The sequence below is a fragment of the Martes martes genome, assembly GCF_963455335.1.
Source record: "Martes martes genome assembly, chromosome: 5".
Lineage (NCBI taxonomy): Eukaryota > Metazoa > Chordata > Mammalia > Carnivora > Mustelidae > Martes > Martes martes.
Genome location: NC_137892.1, coordinates 154244423 through 154257555, shown reverse-complemented (window position 1 = coordinate 154257555; position 13133 = coordinate 154244423). Strand labels below are relative to the sequence as shown.

The following is a 13133-nucleotide window of genomic DNA, read 5'->3' as shown; positions in this document are numbered from 1 at the left end:
GGAGAGAATAAGGGAAAGGAGCTTCAGGCCAGAATGCACGTAGCGTATGGGAAAGAAGCCAGTGTCCACAGAGTGTGTGGGCTGGCATGCTGAAGCACATTCTGGGCAGGGGTTCTGGAAAGGCCTGGGGATGGGAGCGCCCACTAAGAGGCATCCTGGAGGGCGGAGGAGGTGCTCTTGGAGGGCTTCGTAGACAGAACAAGGCGTGCTCTGCCCATATGTAGGGATCTCGTGGCCTCTTCGGTCTCCCTGCTGTGCGACAGTGTTGGACCCACGTGATGCCAAGAGCCCCCACGCTGACAGTACAGGCTGCTATGGTGCCAAGTCGGAAGGGAAATTTCAGATAAAACTATCATGTTAGCACCCTGTGCTGCCGTGATCCCCCAGTGGTCTTGAAACAGAGGTTTTACAAGGTTGCCCTAGGTTTAAAAGATGATTATTATAGCACATTTGGAGCAGGGAGATAATAATGTCTCAGGCCCAAAATGATATGGACACTCATCTGAAAAATTGTATCAGATTCTGACCATGAAACCCTCAAAAATCATAACCATGTATTAAAACACAAGAAAGTCAATAGCTGCCCATGTAATTCTGAGGGTAAATGAAGGGGCAGCGAAACCAGAGAGCCCTGACTCAGGCTGGGGGCAAATCACTGCTCCAGGATGTTGCTGGCCCAGGTCAGCCTCCCCCACCGCAGGGGCAGGGACCGGGGCTCACTGACGTGTGTCTCTCCCTCCCCAGCTGTCCGGCGGCTGCGAGCTGACGGTGGTGATCCACGACTTCACCGCCTGCAATAGCACGGAGCTGACCATCCGCCGTGGCCAGACCGTGGAGGTTTTGGAGCGGCCCCATGACAAGCCTGACTGGTGTCTGGTGAGGACCACCGACCGGTCCCCTGCTGCAGAGGGCCTGGTTCCCTGTGGCTCTCTGTGCATCGCCCACTCGAGAAGTAGCATGGAAATGGAGGGCATCTTCAACCACAAAGGTAGGAATCCTGAGCCACGGCTGGCTCATGCCCGCTGGCAATGACCCTGGTGCTCCTGTCCCTGTTTCCTTGCAGCCTTGTCCCTCGTGACTCAGGCCGTTATCACTGTGGCTCTGGGCCTTTCTAATCTATCAAGAGCTAGAGTGGAAACGAGGATTTCATGTGATAATCAGAAATGATTGTGTCGTTTCCCAGAATGGTATCTGTTTGGAGAACAAGAAGGGGGCTCTTCTCTTTCGGCCAGTGTCGTTCATAAATTGAGAACACAGAGCAGGTACCATTCTCCTCCAGGGGGTGGAAGCAGGTAGGGGAGGTGGGATCACATTCAGCTTCTCCTTCTTCGGGTTTTCACATTGTGGGTTCCTTTGTTTTGTTAGCGTTAAATCCCAGGAATTCAAGCAAGCAGGCCCTGAGTTTAGCCACACCTCCTTTCTCCCCTGTAGAGTATCTCAGAACTCGCCAAAGTGCCCGGGCTCCCCATGCAGCATCGGGATGGAGCCGGCCCCGAGGGAGAGGGTGGCAGGTCGGGCAGGGCTCGGGAGGATGGCCGCGGCTGTGCTGTGGCTCTGATGGCAGGGGCTTCCGAAAGAAGCACTTTTCCCCTGAAATGACAGGCCATTTGAACCAAACAGCATTTGGCATTCCTTGGTGATTGTTTTATTGAAAGGTAATGGTGGTGAGACTGCTTTACTGTATGTGTCTAGATGGGTCAGTCAGAGACTCCTGGCGGGCGTACGAGGGCGTGTTTGTCCACAGTGTCCAGTGTGGAAGCCGCCGGACAGGTGTGGGCACACAGCATCGTTCAGAGGCGGCCGGTCTGAGCTGAGATGCTTTGCAGGGGGAGGACATGCGCTAGATTTCAGGAGCTGCGGTGAAAAAGACCGTGCACAACTATTTTAGAGCCATGATCGGCTGAAGTGGCAATATATTGTGTAGAGTTAAATAAAATGTCTTGTTAGAGTTAATGTCTTAATTTCCTGTTTCCTTTTACTTTTGAAAACTGGCTTCTAGAAGGTTTTAAATGGCGTATGCAGGTTGCTGTACGTTTCTGTTAGTGCTGGTTTCCCCTCAGGGAAAAGCAAACTTGAGATTTTAAGCCCTCTTGATAAACATTGGCCATTTACAGCTTCTAGAAAAGTGCAGAGTGTGTAGGGTTTATCTGCCTCAAACCATATTATGTCACAGTCTCCATCCCTCTGTAACACTGGCAGATGGCAGATTGTTCCAGGTCTGGGACTGTGCAGTTTGTTTTCCTGAGAGAAGATCACTCTAGTCGGCCATATTCCAGTTCTTTTCTGTTAATTTTGGAATATTCTGGTTACTCCCTCCATTTGTCATCTGTGCTCTCCTTGCATTTTTCTTAACCCGTCTTGGGGCCCGTCCTCTGGCTGCCAGGTGCATTGAGCTCATTGCATTGAGGCTGCAGAGGATACGGTTACTGATTAGCTCACCTCATTCATTATGGGCACAACCCTGGTCCGGATCCCTTAGGGCCTAGATGTGACCTGAATGTCACCCCAGTAAGAAACCAGAAGAATTCAGCTATCATTTCTCCAGGGATCCAAACAAAGAGAGAATTTTCCAATTTTGGCCAAAAGCTGAGGTGTGGGCTTTCGTTCTTGGCAAAGCTGCGAGTTTAGAGCAGCGTTGGGCCCCCGCCTCCCCCCTGCCGGTCCCCACCCCTGTGGCCCTTCAGCCCCAGTAGGGGTCTGCGCTGGGCCAGCCCATCGTCAGAGTACTTCCAAAGTTGCATAATATATTTAAGTCCTTGAGTTGGAATTGAAAATTAAGAACAACTTTTCCCCTCGAGTTTCTCTCACAGAGGAGCCCTGGTGAGCTTAAGCATGCTACAAATAACACTTGTTCGGGAAGATTTCTTTGTATATGTGCCTTCCCCGTGGTGTGTTCTTTGCTTCCCGGTGTTCACAGTTGTGGGCTAGCTGAGAGGAAAGAACTAGGTATTTATCACACTTGACTTTGTTCTGAAAAGTTCTTATGGAGGTGGGGTTTTTGCTGGGTTTTAAGTTTAAGTACCAGTTTGTTGCCTGGGCTTTTTGTCTCTTACTCTGTGACACTCTGGCCCCTGAGAAGTTACTCCTTGCCCCCGAGAAACCCTACCACGGTCTTTTTAACAAGAGGGTGTGTCTTCACTCAGTAAACCCTGCTGTGAATTAACAGATAGTCAGTAGATGGGGGCTTAGAAACCTTCTCCATTTTTAACTTCTTTCCTGCATTTTTATTTTTCCTAGAATGCAAAGAACCTCTTAAGATTGTCTGTTTGCTTGCAGTATTGGGACCTGGACCTTTGAGCTATGCACAGGCCTCTGCCAGAGTGTCCTGTCCATGTTCAAGTCCAGGAAATCAGGCAGCAGTGACGAGGTTCTCCACCTAGGAGAAAAGACCTTCATCAACTAGGATGAGGATCTGGGAATTAAGTCCAAGAAAAAGACACAGAGATTTAGGGAGCAAGAGGCCACTGCTACCTTGGGAAGCAGGACATCTAGATTTGCTTCAGCTCAGCCCACAACCCTTCTTCTTGCCCTTACTTGGAAAGGACTGCATGCCACCATATTGCTCATACATTGGCACACGTGGGGCTGTTAACACCTGTTACGCACATGCGTCTCCTACCTGATGTCTCATGTGGGGTCCCAGACTGGGCTTAAAGGACGCTACAGTGAGGAGTTACATGTGGCTCCTTCTCTCCAAGAACTTGCTGCCCATCGCTGGTGCATCTCCTCTTGGCCATCCCAGAAAGCAGGTTGTCTCGCCTCTCACATACTTCCAGACTGGTGACAGTTACAGAGTTGTCATTACGTATCTGTCTCTAGACAGTTTCTTAAATGCCTTCAATCTTTACTGCTCTGACCTTCCAGGCAGGAGGCACATTTACTGATTTCTGATTCCAAAATTTTCTCAGCTTTATTGCCTCAATAATTTTTTCATAATTCCCTAGTCCAAAAAACTTTAATTTTCATAAATTTCCAATGTGAAAATCATGCCTGTTAAGGTCAGATGTCTGTTTGGTTGTGAATGATATTTTAAAGATTGGGCTGTGACTGTGAGTGTAAATACATCATCCGAGAAGGCCCAGTACTCAACGAGAGCGCTGCCCAGGTTCATGTGGTGGTTTTTCAGCATTGTTAACATGGGAAATCTGTTGGACAAGGAGAATACTTGGAATTCGTGGGCAATAGATCTCTCTCCCTTCTTCTTCTTCTTCTTTTTTTTTTTTTTAAGATTTTATTTATTTATTTGACAGAGAGAGACACAGCGAGAGAGAGAATACAAGCAGGGGACTATGAGAGGGAAAGCACTCTTCCCGCCGAGCAGAGAGCCCGATGCGGGACTCGATCCCAGGACCCTGGGATCATGACCCGAGCTGAAGGCAGATGCTTAACGACTGAGCCACCCTCTCTCTTTTCTGTTAAACTTGAGTGGTGTAGGAAGAGGTTAAAAATATAGCTTATTTAAAAGGAACAAGACATGTAATTGCTTGTTTTCCAGTGTGAACACTATTTGTTGAGAAATGCTTTCCGTCTTGGGGGAAAGGCCCGTGGAGGCAGGTTGCTGGGGGAGCAGTCTTTGCAGACTGGTGGTGTGGGTGTTTGATGTTTCATTCCTGCCTCGCTCTGGCCGCCATTCCACGTTCTTCCTAGAGTCTCCGTCAGAAGTTACATGGACCCCGAGAACATGAAGGTAGAAAAGGATTCAGCAAACCCTCCCGCTCATCCCGTCTTACTTGGGTTTGCGGGTTGTGCCATCTGTGTTACATCAGCATCTGGGGCCGGGGCCCAGACTCGGAGACCGTGTCTGCGCCCGGTGAGTCCGACCCACAGCGGGGACTGACAGGCACGGGTCTCCCTCACTCGCCTGGGAATCACGTATGGATTCACTGCTGAAATCGATGCCACGTAATTATGTCTAATCTCTTAGTAAACCCAAGGGATTTTTCTTTCCTGCTGTCTCAACTTGTAAAACTTGTCATTTTGCTCTGTTAGTTACTTAGTCTTGGTCACAGAAAGTGGACAGGAACATCAGCCGTGTTTATGTTCCTTATGAGGCCAATTCAGAACGTGCCCCTTCTTACGCTGCTCTGGCTGAGTGATCCAGCTTTACCCTCTCCTCACAACCCAAGTGACCCTGCGTGATAGCGCTGGGGCGTTTCTCCCCGCGGTCCCGGTGACAGCCCAGCTCGGGCACCTGCCGCGGGGGCACGTGACCGATGCCGAAACCCGGAGCTGGTGGTGACGCCACATTGGTTTTCCATGTGGTAAAATGCACGTAACATAAAACGTAACCATCTCAACCAGTGTTCTCTTCAGGGACATTAAGTTCCTTCACATGGTGTCCCTTCACCACTGTCCGTCCGCCGGAGCTCCGTGCCCAGTGGATGCTAACCCCGGTTACCTTCTCCCGGCCCCTGGCAGCCACGGTTCTGCTTTCCGTGTCTAGGAGTTTGACCCTTCGAGGGTCCTCCTGCAGTAGTTCTGCTTTTGTGACTGGCTCACTTCACCCAGCACGATGCCCTCAAGCTCATCCGAGTTGTAGCTTGTGTGTCTGAATGCCTGGAGCGGAAAAGAGTCCACTGTATGCGCAGGCCACGTTTCATCCCTCCTTTCATCCACGGCGGACACTGGGGTGGCTTCCCGCTTTCAGTCATCGTGAATGATGCTGCTGTAACCGGGAGTGTTCCGGGGTCCTGAGCCCCCGCTTCTACTGCTGTGGGGAGTGTACCCAGAAGTGGAACTGTCCTATGATAATTCTTTTTTATTATTTTTTTTAAGATTTCTAAGAATGCCCACCACATTGGGTTACCTTGATCTAAATAACATATTTCAGACAGACTCTTTTCTCCAGTCTCTCCATCGCCGCTTGCCAGCCAGCCCTCCCAGCCCCGGTGCCCCTTTCTATCTTACTGTAGCTGAAGTACAGATCGCGTCAGGCTGTGCTCCTCAGCCTCCTTCAGTGACTTGCTGTCGCGCAGAGCTCATGTCACTCAGGAGCCTTGTGCCATACCCACCCCGGGTGTGCACGCAGCCTCCCCCTGGTGTCAGGTAACAGGAGGGGTTTGTGTTACTCCCTCGCCCCTACCTGATTTTCTCTGTCCCCTCCTGCCAAATAAATGAAAAACCCTAAAAGAAGAAAATAATAGATCCGGTGAGTCTGTGGAGGTGAGGGGAGAATGGAGTAAATCTGGGGGCAGTTAACAGTGTTTCAGCACAAAGGCTAAGCTGAGGATAACCTGAGACAGTCCCGATGAGATGTACTCAGGGACCAAAGACCCATAGGACACCCACAAGGAAACCCACAGGAGCTCACTGCAAGCACTTTAGAACAGATTTTAGTCCGAACAGCGGGTGCAGGTACGGTGCTGAACTTACGAACGTGATCCTGCAAGTGTGCGCAACACAGGTTCTCAACAACAGGACTGACAAGAGAGGCAGAGAACCCTTCCATCACCCTGAGAGAGCCCAGAGGGAAGCTATGCGGGAAGGCCTGGAAGGGCAGTGGGCTCCCCAGGAGGCTCCCTCAGCAGGGGTCTGCATGGGTGGTGAGCACAGTTCCTTGTCACCCGCTCTGTCACGGTCTGCCTTACGTCTCTTACTCTATCTGGATATGTTCCAGGGGCCATTCATCAGAGTTCAGAGAACTGGACATACCTCGCATACCAGAGGGTGCTCCTCAGAGTCACTCGTAGTCTCTTAAAATGAATGAGTGAGTGAGCCCAGCCCCATGCCTGGAGGTCAGAGCTCCACGTCTGATTCTCAGGGAACCACTGACCGCAACCCCTATGCATAGAATTGGGCTGTGTTTCCCTTAAGGGCCAAAACGCAGTGCCTCTGAGCCTCTGTCTTCAGCTCCCGGCCTCAGCGCTGGGGCCCTGTGAGCTGGTGGCCCTGCCTCCTTGTGTGACCCCCAGCTTTGGGGAGAAGCCAGGTCTCTCCCGTGGCCTCAGCTTCCATGTCCCTTCTCCCCATTTTGTGGAAGTGAGACCAGGTGACAGGACCTTCGCAGAGGTTTGTGGTCGTGGAAAGGAAGGACTCCACAGGCCACCAGGTGTGTCCTCTCCCAGGGACTCCAGCCCCACCGCCTGCGCTGCCAGTCTGTGCCCATCATCAGCTGCCCCCCACCCCCCAGCTCAGAGGGCAGGTCAGAGCTGTTTCTCTCCTCAGAATACAGGAGGTGCTAAGATTCCTCAGCCCTGTCCACACCACTCCCCCGGCTCCCAGGACAGCATCAGCCTAGCACAGTACAGCCAACGGAGGGACATCTTGTCCTCTCCTCACAGGAGTCATGGCCTCGTCCTGTGCTCCCCCTCCCCCGCCCCACCCCAGCAGCCGCCACCCAGAGAAACAGCAGCTCTGCAGAGACTAAGGTGCTTCTCTAGAAATCTCTGAGACCAAAAACACAGCTCTGCCATCCGAGGCCTCTTGCATTTCCTCAAGTATATTGGAGATGACTGGGTTTAAATTTGTTCAGCTAACATAGCCTCTTTCCCAAATCATGGGACACTCTGCCCCAAAGATGAATCAAAGTCTCCTACCTCTTATAACTGCCTTTGACTTTTAAGTGACCTGATAAATTCTCAAAAAAAACCCCTAGAGCATTAAAACGACCTTAGTGATATGAAAAGATTTAGTTGACTATATCGTGATTCTGGTGGATTCAGATGTTTAATGCCGGATTGCCACTGTTAACCAGAAAACACACCCCAGGCATAGACGTGTCAAACCTGTATCTGCCCACATAGTCTTTAAAATATATATGTATGATGGAGGCCATATATGCTTTCTCAGAAAATTAGCTTGGAAAAGAACAGTTTTTAGCCTGTGAGAACAGCTGCTAATGTAAATCCCTGTGGGAAGACAAACTGAGGAACATGGGGCCCCACCAAGAACAAAGACGCAGTCCTTCTCCCGAGCACCGTGGAGCCAGGCGAGGTGATCAGTCCCAGCCCTATGATTAAGGCTCGTTCGCTGTGCAGCATATAATTATGGAGCCGCACAAGTGGGCCGTTACTCTGGGAATGCTTCATGTTGGAGGTATTTTCATGTTCCAACTTTATATTAAAGTGTTTATGGAAACAGGAGGAAACTATGAGCAGGTATTAACACTGTCCATATTAGATGATCACAAAATTATATACATAGCAAAGTCATAAGCCACGAATGAGAAAACCGTCTTCCCACGTTTGCTTTAAATGGCCGTGAGACAGCGTTTAGGAAAGAAATGTCATCTGGGGAGAAGGTTCACCAGGGAAAATAGGAGCATACTCTCCTCAGCGTGACACACGGGCTGGGCAGGGAGTGGCCGCAGGGACAAGATAACAGGAGTCCGCGTCCCACTTTTCCAACCGCCTCCTCTCTGACATTGGCACATGTCAGACTTTGCCATTTATTAGACAAACTGAGGTTTCTTAAATGTCTCTAATGAGGGTCTGCAGAAACTGGGAAAAAGTACAGAGAAGATATGTTTGGTGAAAAACCATTTAAAAATTGTGTGCCGGTTTCCGTTAAGTGTTTTGACCATGAATAAGTGCTGTCCGCTGTGGGAAAAAACAGTGTATCCCATTCGGACGGGGTTTGCACTTGTCGCCGTGATTTATGCAGCCGATCGTGGCTCTGAGAACACCTGATAAAACAGCACCTAAGAAGCAGGCGCCAGACAAACCGAAGTCTGTTTTGGCTTTTGCCTCTGCGTTCCTTCCTGTGTTCAGAGACGTGGGAGGTGACTTTGTCGTTCTGTTCGCAGCGCTGACTTTCCCATGAGCGGTGAGGGTTTTCGTAGCTGGGACTGTAGATCCTGACAGCCGAGCTGCTTCCGCCACAGGGAGAAGGACAAACGCCTCCCGATGCCCCAGCTGCCTGTGGAACGGCTGTGGGAGCAGGAGTGCACGACGAGAGCTTCCGTACCAGTTCCCAGAACGGGGAACGCTTACACACAGTTCCCGCGACCGCACACACACATTTCCTAAAGAAGAGAAGGAAAACTGATTCTAAAACTCACTTTTAGGCATCTCAGCATCAGAAATTAAATCGTGAAAAGGTGTAAGCTGAGCCGTCTTAGTCCCACAGTCCCATTTGCCGTGTACAGAGAACCGTTTTTATTATAATGTTTCTAACTTCTTCCCATATTTTGTTAGGCAAATACAAACACACGCTTATTCTTGCCTCCACATTCTCACATAAAAGGTAGCATATTTTGGCTTTTTTCACTTGGTCAAGCCTTGTAGGAATGACTCCAGAGGGGGACGTAGAGACACATGTTCTGTGCGACAGGCGTGCCGTCATCATGTGTGCACGTAGCTTGTCCCCCTAGTAGTGCCCACGTGAGCCACTCCACTGTGTTGGGGGGCCGTTGCTGTCCCTGCCACGCAGGTATAGTGGTGAGATGGAATGTTCGCAGTCCAGCAGATGGGGGGAAGGGTAAATGCATTTATGGAAAGCAAACTTTTGAAGAAGAATCACCCAAATCATAAATTAACTATAAAAAGAAAAAGTTGTGAATGTGCTATATGATGACATTTGCCTTTATGTATTTTTTAATTTTGATGGGAGTCATGATCATGTGATCTGTACCAAACCCTTTGAGGTCTCTGACATCATTTTACCCACTTATGAAAACAACAACAACAACAACAAAAAAAACCTAAAACTGTGCTCTTTGAATAAGGTCACTCTTTAAAATCATACATACCAACGAAATCACAAGTTTCTGCCTCACTCCAGGAGGTGAGATTTTTGACGGACATTTTCCTGCAGAACTCCGTACGGCAGCATACAGTGGAATATTAATGTAAATAACATTTCACCAATTTCTGTGTTTTTATACCAGATTCAGTCAGAAGGGTGCAAATGAGGAGTTTGCCGCTAAATGTCCAAGGGTGGTAGTTTCCAGAGAATAAACAGCTCTTTGCAGCTCCAGTGTTTTGCCTTCCACTTACGCAGAGCCGCTTGTGATCCCGCAGCACACCCTCGCCTCTGAGAAGCACCGGGGTGCGGCAGCGCCATCTCGGGTTCCTTAATGGGCTCTAAAGCCTCCGAGTGATCTCTGTACTTTTCTGAAGGATTCGGTTCATCACTAAAATTTCACAGTGAATTTTGAAAAATCCTGTTTTTGAATACCTCCCCCGTCCAATCTCCTTCCTTCTTTATGGACACTATGGAAGGGTTTCAGAGGGGCTGAAAGAGGGGCATGTAGGGCCAGACGGAGTCAGAGGGCTAAAAGGAGGCTGACCTTTGAACTGTCACCCTTACAGCCAGCGCCGTCCGGAAGGAGCATCCTGGCTCCCCTTCCTGGCATTCTCTGTGGACCAGAGCAGGGCCACCCTGGAATCCTCCGAGTCGCTTTAGTGTCTGAGCCGTTAAGGGGCATTTTACTGCGGTCTGACTTGCAGTGACAGGGATGCTTTGGACAGCTCGGTCGTTCCACAAGGCTCACGATTCCAGAGTGTAGCCATTTTCCCAAAACTTCTCTAGCCAAGCTCAGGACAGAGGACCCAACATGTTTATTCTTTGAAGGGCCCTTTCATACATTGAAGAGGACTGTAAACAGACTCATTTGCCTTGGTTGCATTGCAAGGCAGCTCTGGAATCTTGTATTATTTCTAATTGGCATGTAGCCCTGTGTGTTCTAGTGCATCTTTTCCTTTCCCCGCCCCTTTTCCTGAGTCTGTAGAGCTTTGAATTTACTAGAAGGAAAGAACATTGAAATGCTGTTCTTAGAGATTAGTTTCCTCCTATCTCAAAAATAATTAGACCATTTCAGTCCTGGGTTATGGAGTAGATTGTTACCAGACAAGGGAGGAGGGGTGTGTTAGTCAGCTCGGGCTACCAAAATACCACAGACTACATGACTTCAGCAGCTGCAGTTTATTTTTTCATAGTTCTGGAAGCTACAAGTCCAAGATCAAGGCACCAGCAAGGCTGGTTTCTTCTCAGGCCTGGGACTGGCTTGCAGACGGCCAGCTCCTTGCCACGTCCTCACACGGTCCTCCTTTGTGTGCGCCCCGGTGCCTCTGGGTGTGTCCAACCTTTCTGTTCTTCCAAGGACACCAGTCCGATTAGTACCGACCCTAACAGCTTCCTTTTAACCTAAGGACCTCTCTAAAGACCCCGTCTCCAGCTGGGGTTACATTCCAAGGTACTGTGGCTTGGGACTTCAGCATACAAATTTGGAGGTGGGGGGCACAGTCAGCCCATAGCAGAGGGTACTGTTGGAGCCTTAACAACTAATAGCTGGGGCGCCTGGGGGGCTCAGTCAGTTGAGCATCTGACTTGATTTCAGCAGGTCCTAATCTCAGAGTCATGGGGTCGAGCCCCACATCAGTGAGATTCTCTCTCCCCGTGCTCTCCCACTGCCCCTCTCCCATGTACGCACATGCGCTCGCGCGCTCTCTCCCTCCCTCCCTCCCCCCGAAAACCTCACAGTAGTAGCAGCTGGGATGTGTTGAGGGCTTGCCGTATGCCCGGCACTGTGCTTGTCACTACATTTAATCTTCAAGGTACCCCCATGGGCAGTTGATAACATTGTTATCCTCTTTGTATGACGAGAAAATAGAGGCACAGAGACATTAACTGGACCCAGCTTAGTAGGTGTTGGGAAACGGGATTTCAAGAACAGCAGTCAGACTTCCGGGCTGTAGTTCTTAACCACTGTGTGTCCTGTTTCCACATAAGCTGGAAGGAGCCTTCGGTCCAGGGGAGAAGCTGTAGCCTCTAGAGACAAACTCAGTTGCTCCAGGCCAGCCACCGTTTGTGGAAGAGCTGATTCCAGAAGCTGGTCTCCAGAGGCCACGAGCGCTGAGACTGCTTGCCTTCCTGGAGCTATATTGTACATTCCTGAGGGGCCACGGCCCCCTCCAGCCATCCCTTTGTCTGAGAAGGCTCCATTTAAACTTTCTCATTTGAATTATGGTAATTCCAGTTGCCTCCTCACCCAGAGAAGTCATCTTCGTGGGAATCTGTCTTTTTTCCCTTTCCTTTGGGCACATCTCTCCTCTTCCTTCTCCCCTAGTTAAGACCAGAGCTTTATCCTCCGTGAGCTTTTTGTGAGCAAAGGAATGGAAAAACCATTCCCAAAAGTAAAAATTTTCTCCCCCCCTCCCTCACAAAATAATCAAAATCTGCCGCTTGTTTTTTCTTGAAAAATCTGGGGAAGTAAACTTCCTGTCTTCCCATCCTCCCCCCATCAGTGATTTTTGTGGCCTGCCTCCCACTCTCGCAAGTTTAGCAGAACTGGGACATCAGAGCATGGATTGGCTATCAGGGGTTGGTTACATCACCCTAATTTTTTGAACACTGCTGTTTTTGTTATTTTTTAGGGAACACATTTGTGAGGGTCCCGTCTCATGTTGCCATTTTGCACATAACCCCCAGTGCTGGTGCAGACAGAGAACGTCACACAGCGAGTTAGAGTGAAACGTGAAAAAGGAGCACTTGAATGTGTGTTTTGTTAACATAAGAGAAAAACTCACATCGTTTCTGAAAAGATAGTAAGGAAAGCAATGAAAAGGAGCCTATCGAATTTTTGGCACCCACACGGAGTGTTTGAATCCCTCAATAAAGGTGCTTTTGTGGATGGGCAACTGTGCTCGAAAGCAGCAGGAAATAATGTGCTGAATGGAGCCCTAAGAGCAGGATTTAGTCATCCCGCCCGCTCCCTCCAGAGCAGGAGGTGTTATCTGTGGGCTCAGAGACTGGACAAAACACCCTCGGAACAGGAGTATCTTTGTGCGTGGAACCTGAGAAGCTCGACCCCGGGGGCGCAGCTGTACCCCAGCCAGCCGCGCGGACTGCTGCGCAGAGGGGAAACACCGCCAGGAGGAGCACAGGGCTCGGGCGGGCCGGGCCGGAGGGCAGCCCCGCCTGGGGGTCCCGGGGTTCAGGACCCACAGGAAGCTAGGCCACAGGAAGCCCCGAGGGTCGTGGCGTGTGTTTCAAGTCTCAGGAAGGCGCTAGTCGCTAGAGGAGATGATGGGCAATATTCCTCGGAGTCACGTCGGTAGAGTTTTTTGACATCAAAATAACGCTGCGGCTGTCCTGTATGTCCCACCTGCTGCGTTTAGGGCTTGGGGGCCCTTGTCATCCTGGTTTAGCTGCCTAATTATTAATGCTGGTTTCCTCTTCTGTTAGAGTGGAAA

General features: G+C 50.0%; 1 protein-coding gene across 1 annotated transcript in view; it reads left to right on the top strand.

The window, feature by feature from the left end:
- TRIO (trio Rho guanine nucleotide exchange factor) overlaps window positions 1-13133 on the top strand; it is a gene marked incomplete at its 5' end in the record, with an annotated part of 348026 nt that overhangs the window by 270995 nt on the left and 63898 nt on the right. The window contains one exon of the mRNA XM_080803936.1: window positions 745-988. Within this exon, the coding sequence (XP_080660062.1) occupies window positions 745-988 (244 nt within the window). The remainder of the gene's footprint in view (window positions 1-744; window positions 989-13133) is intronic.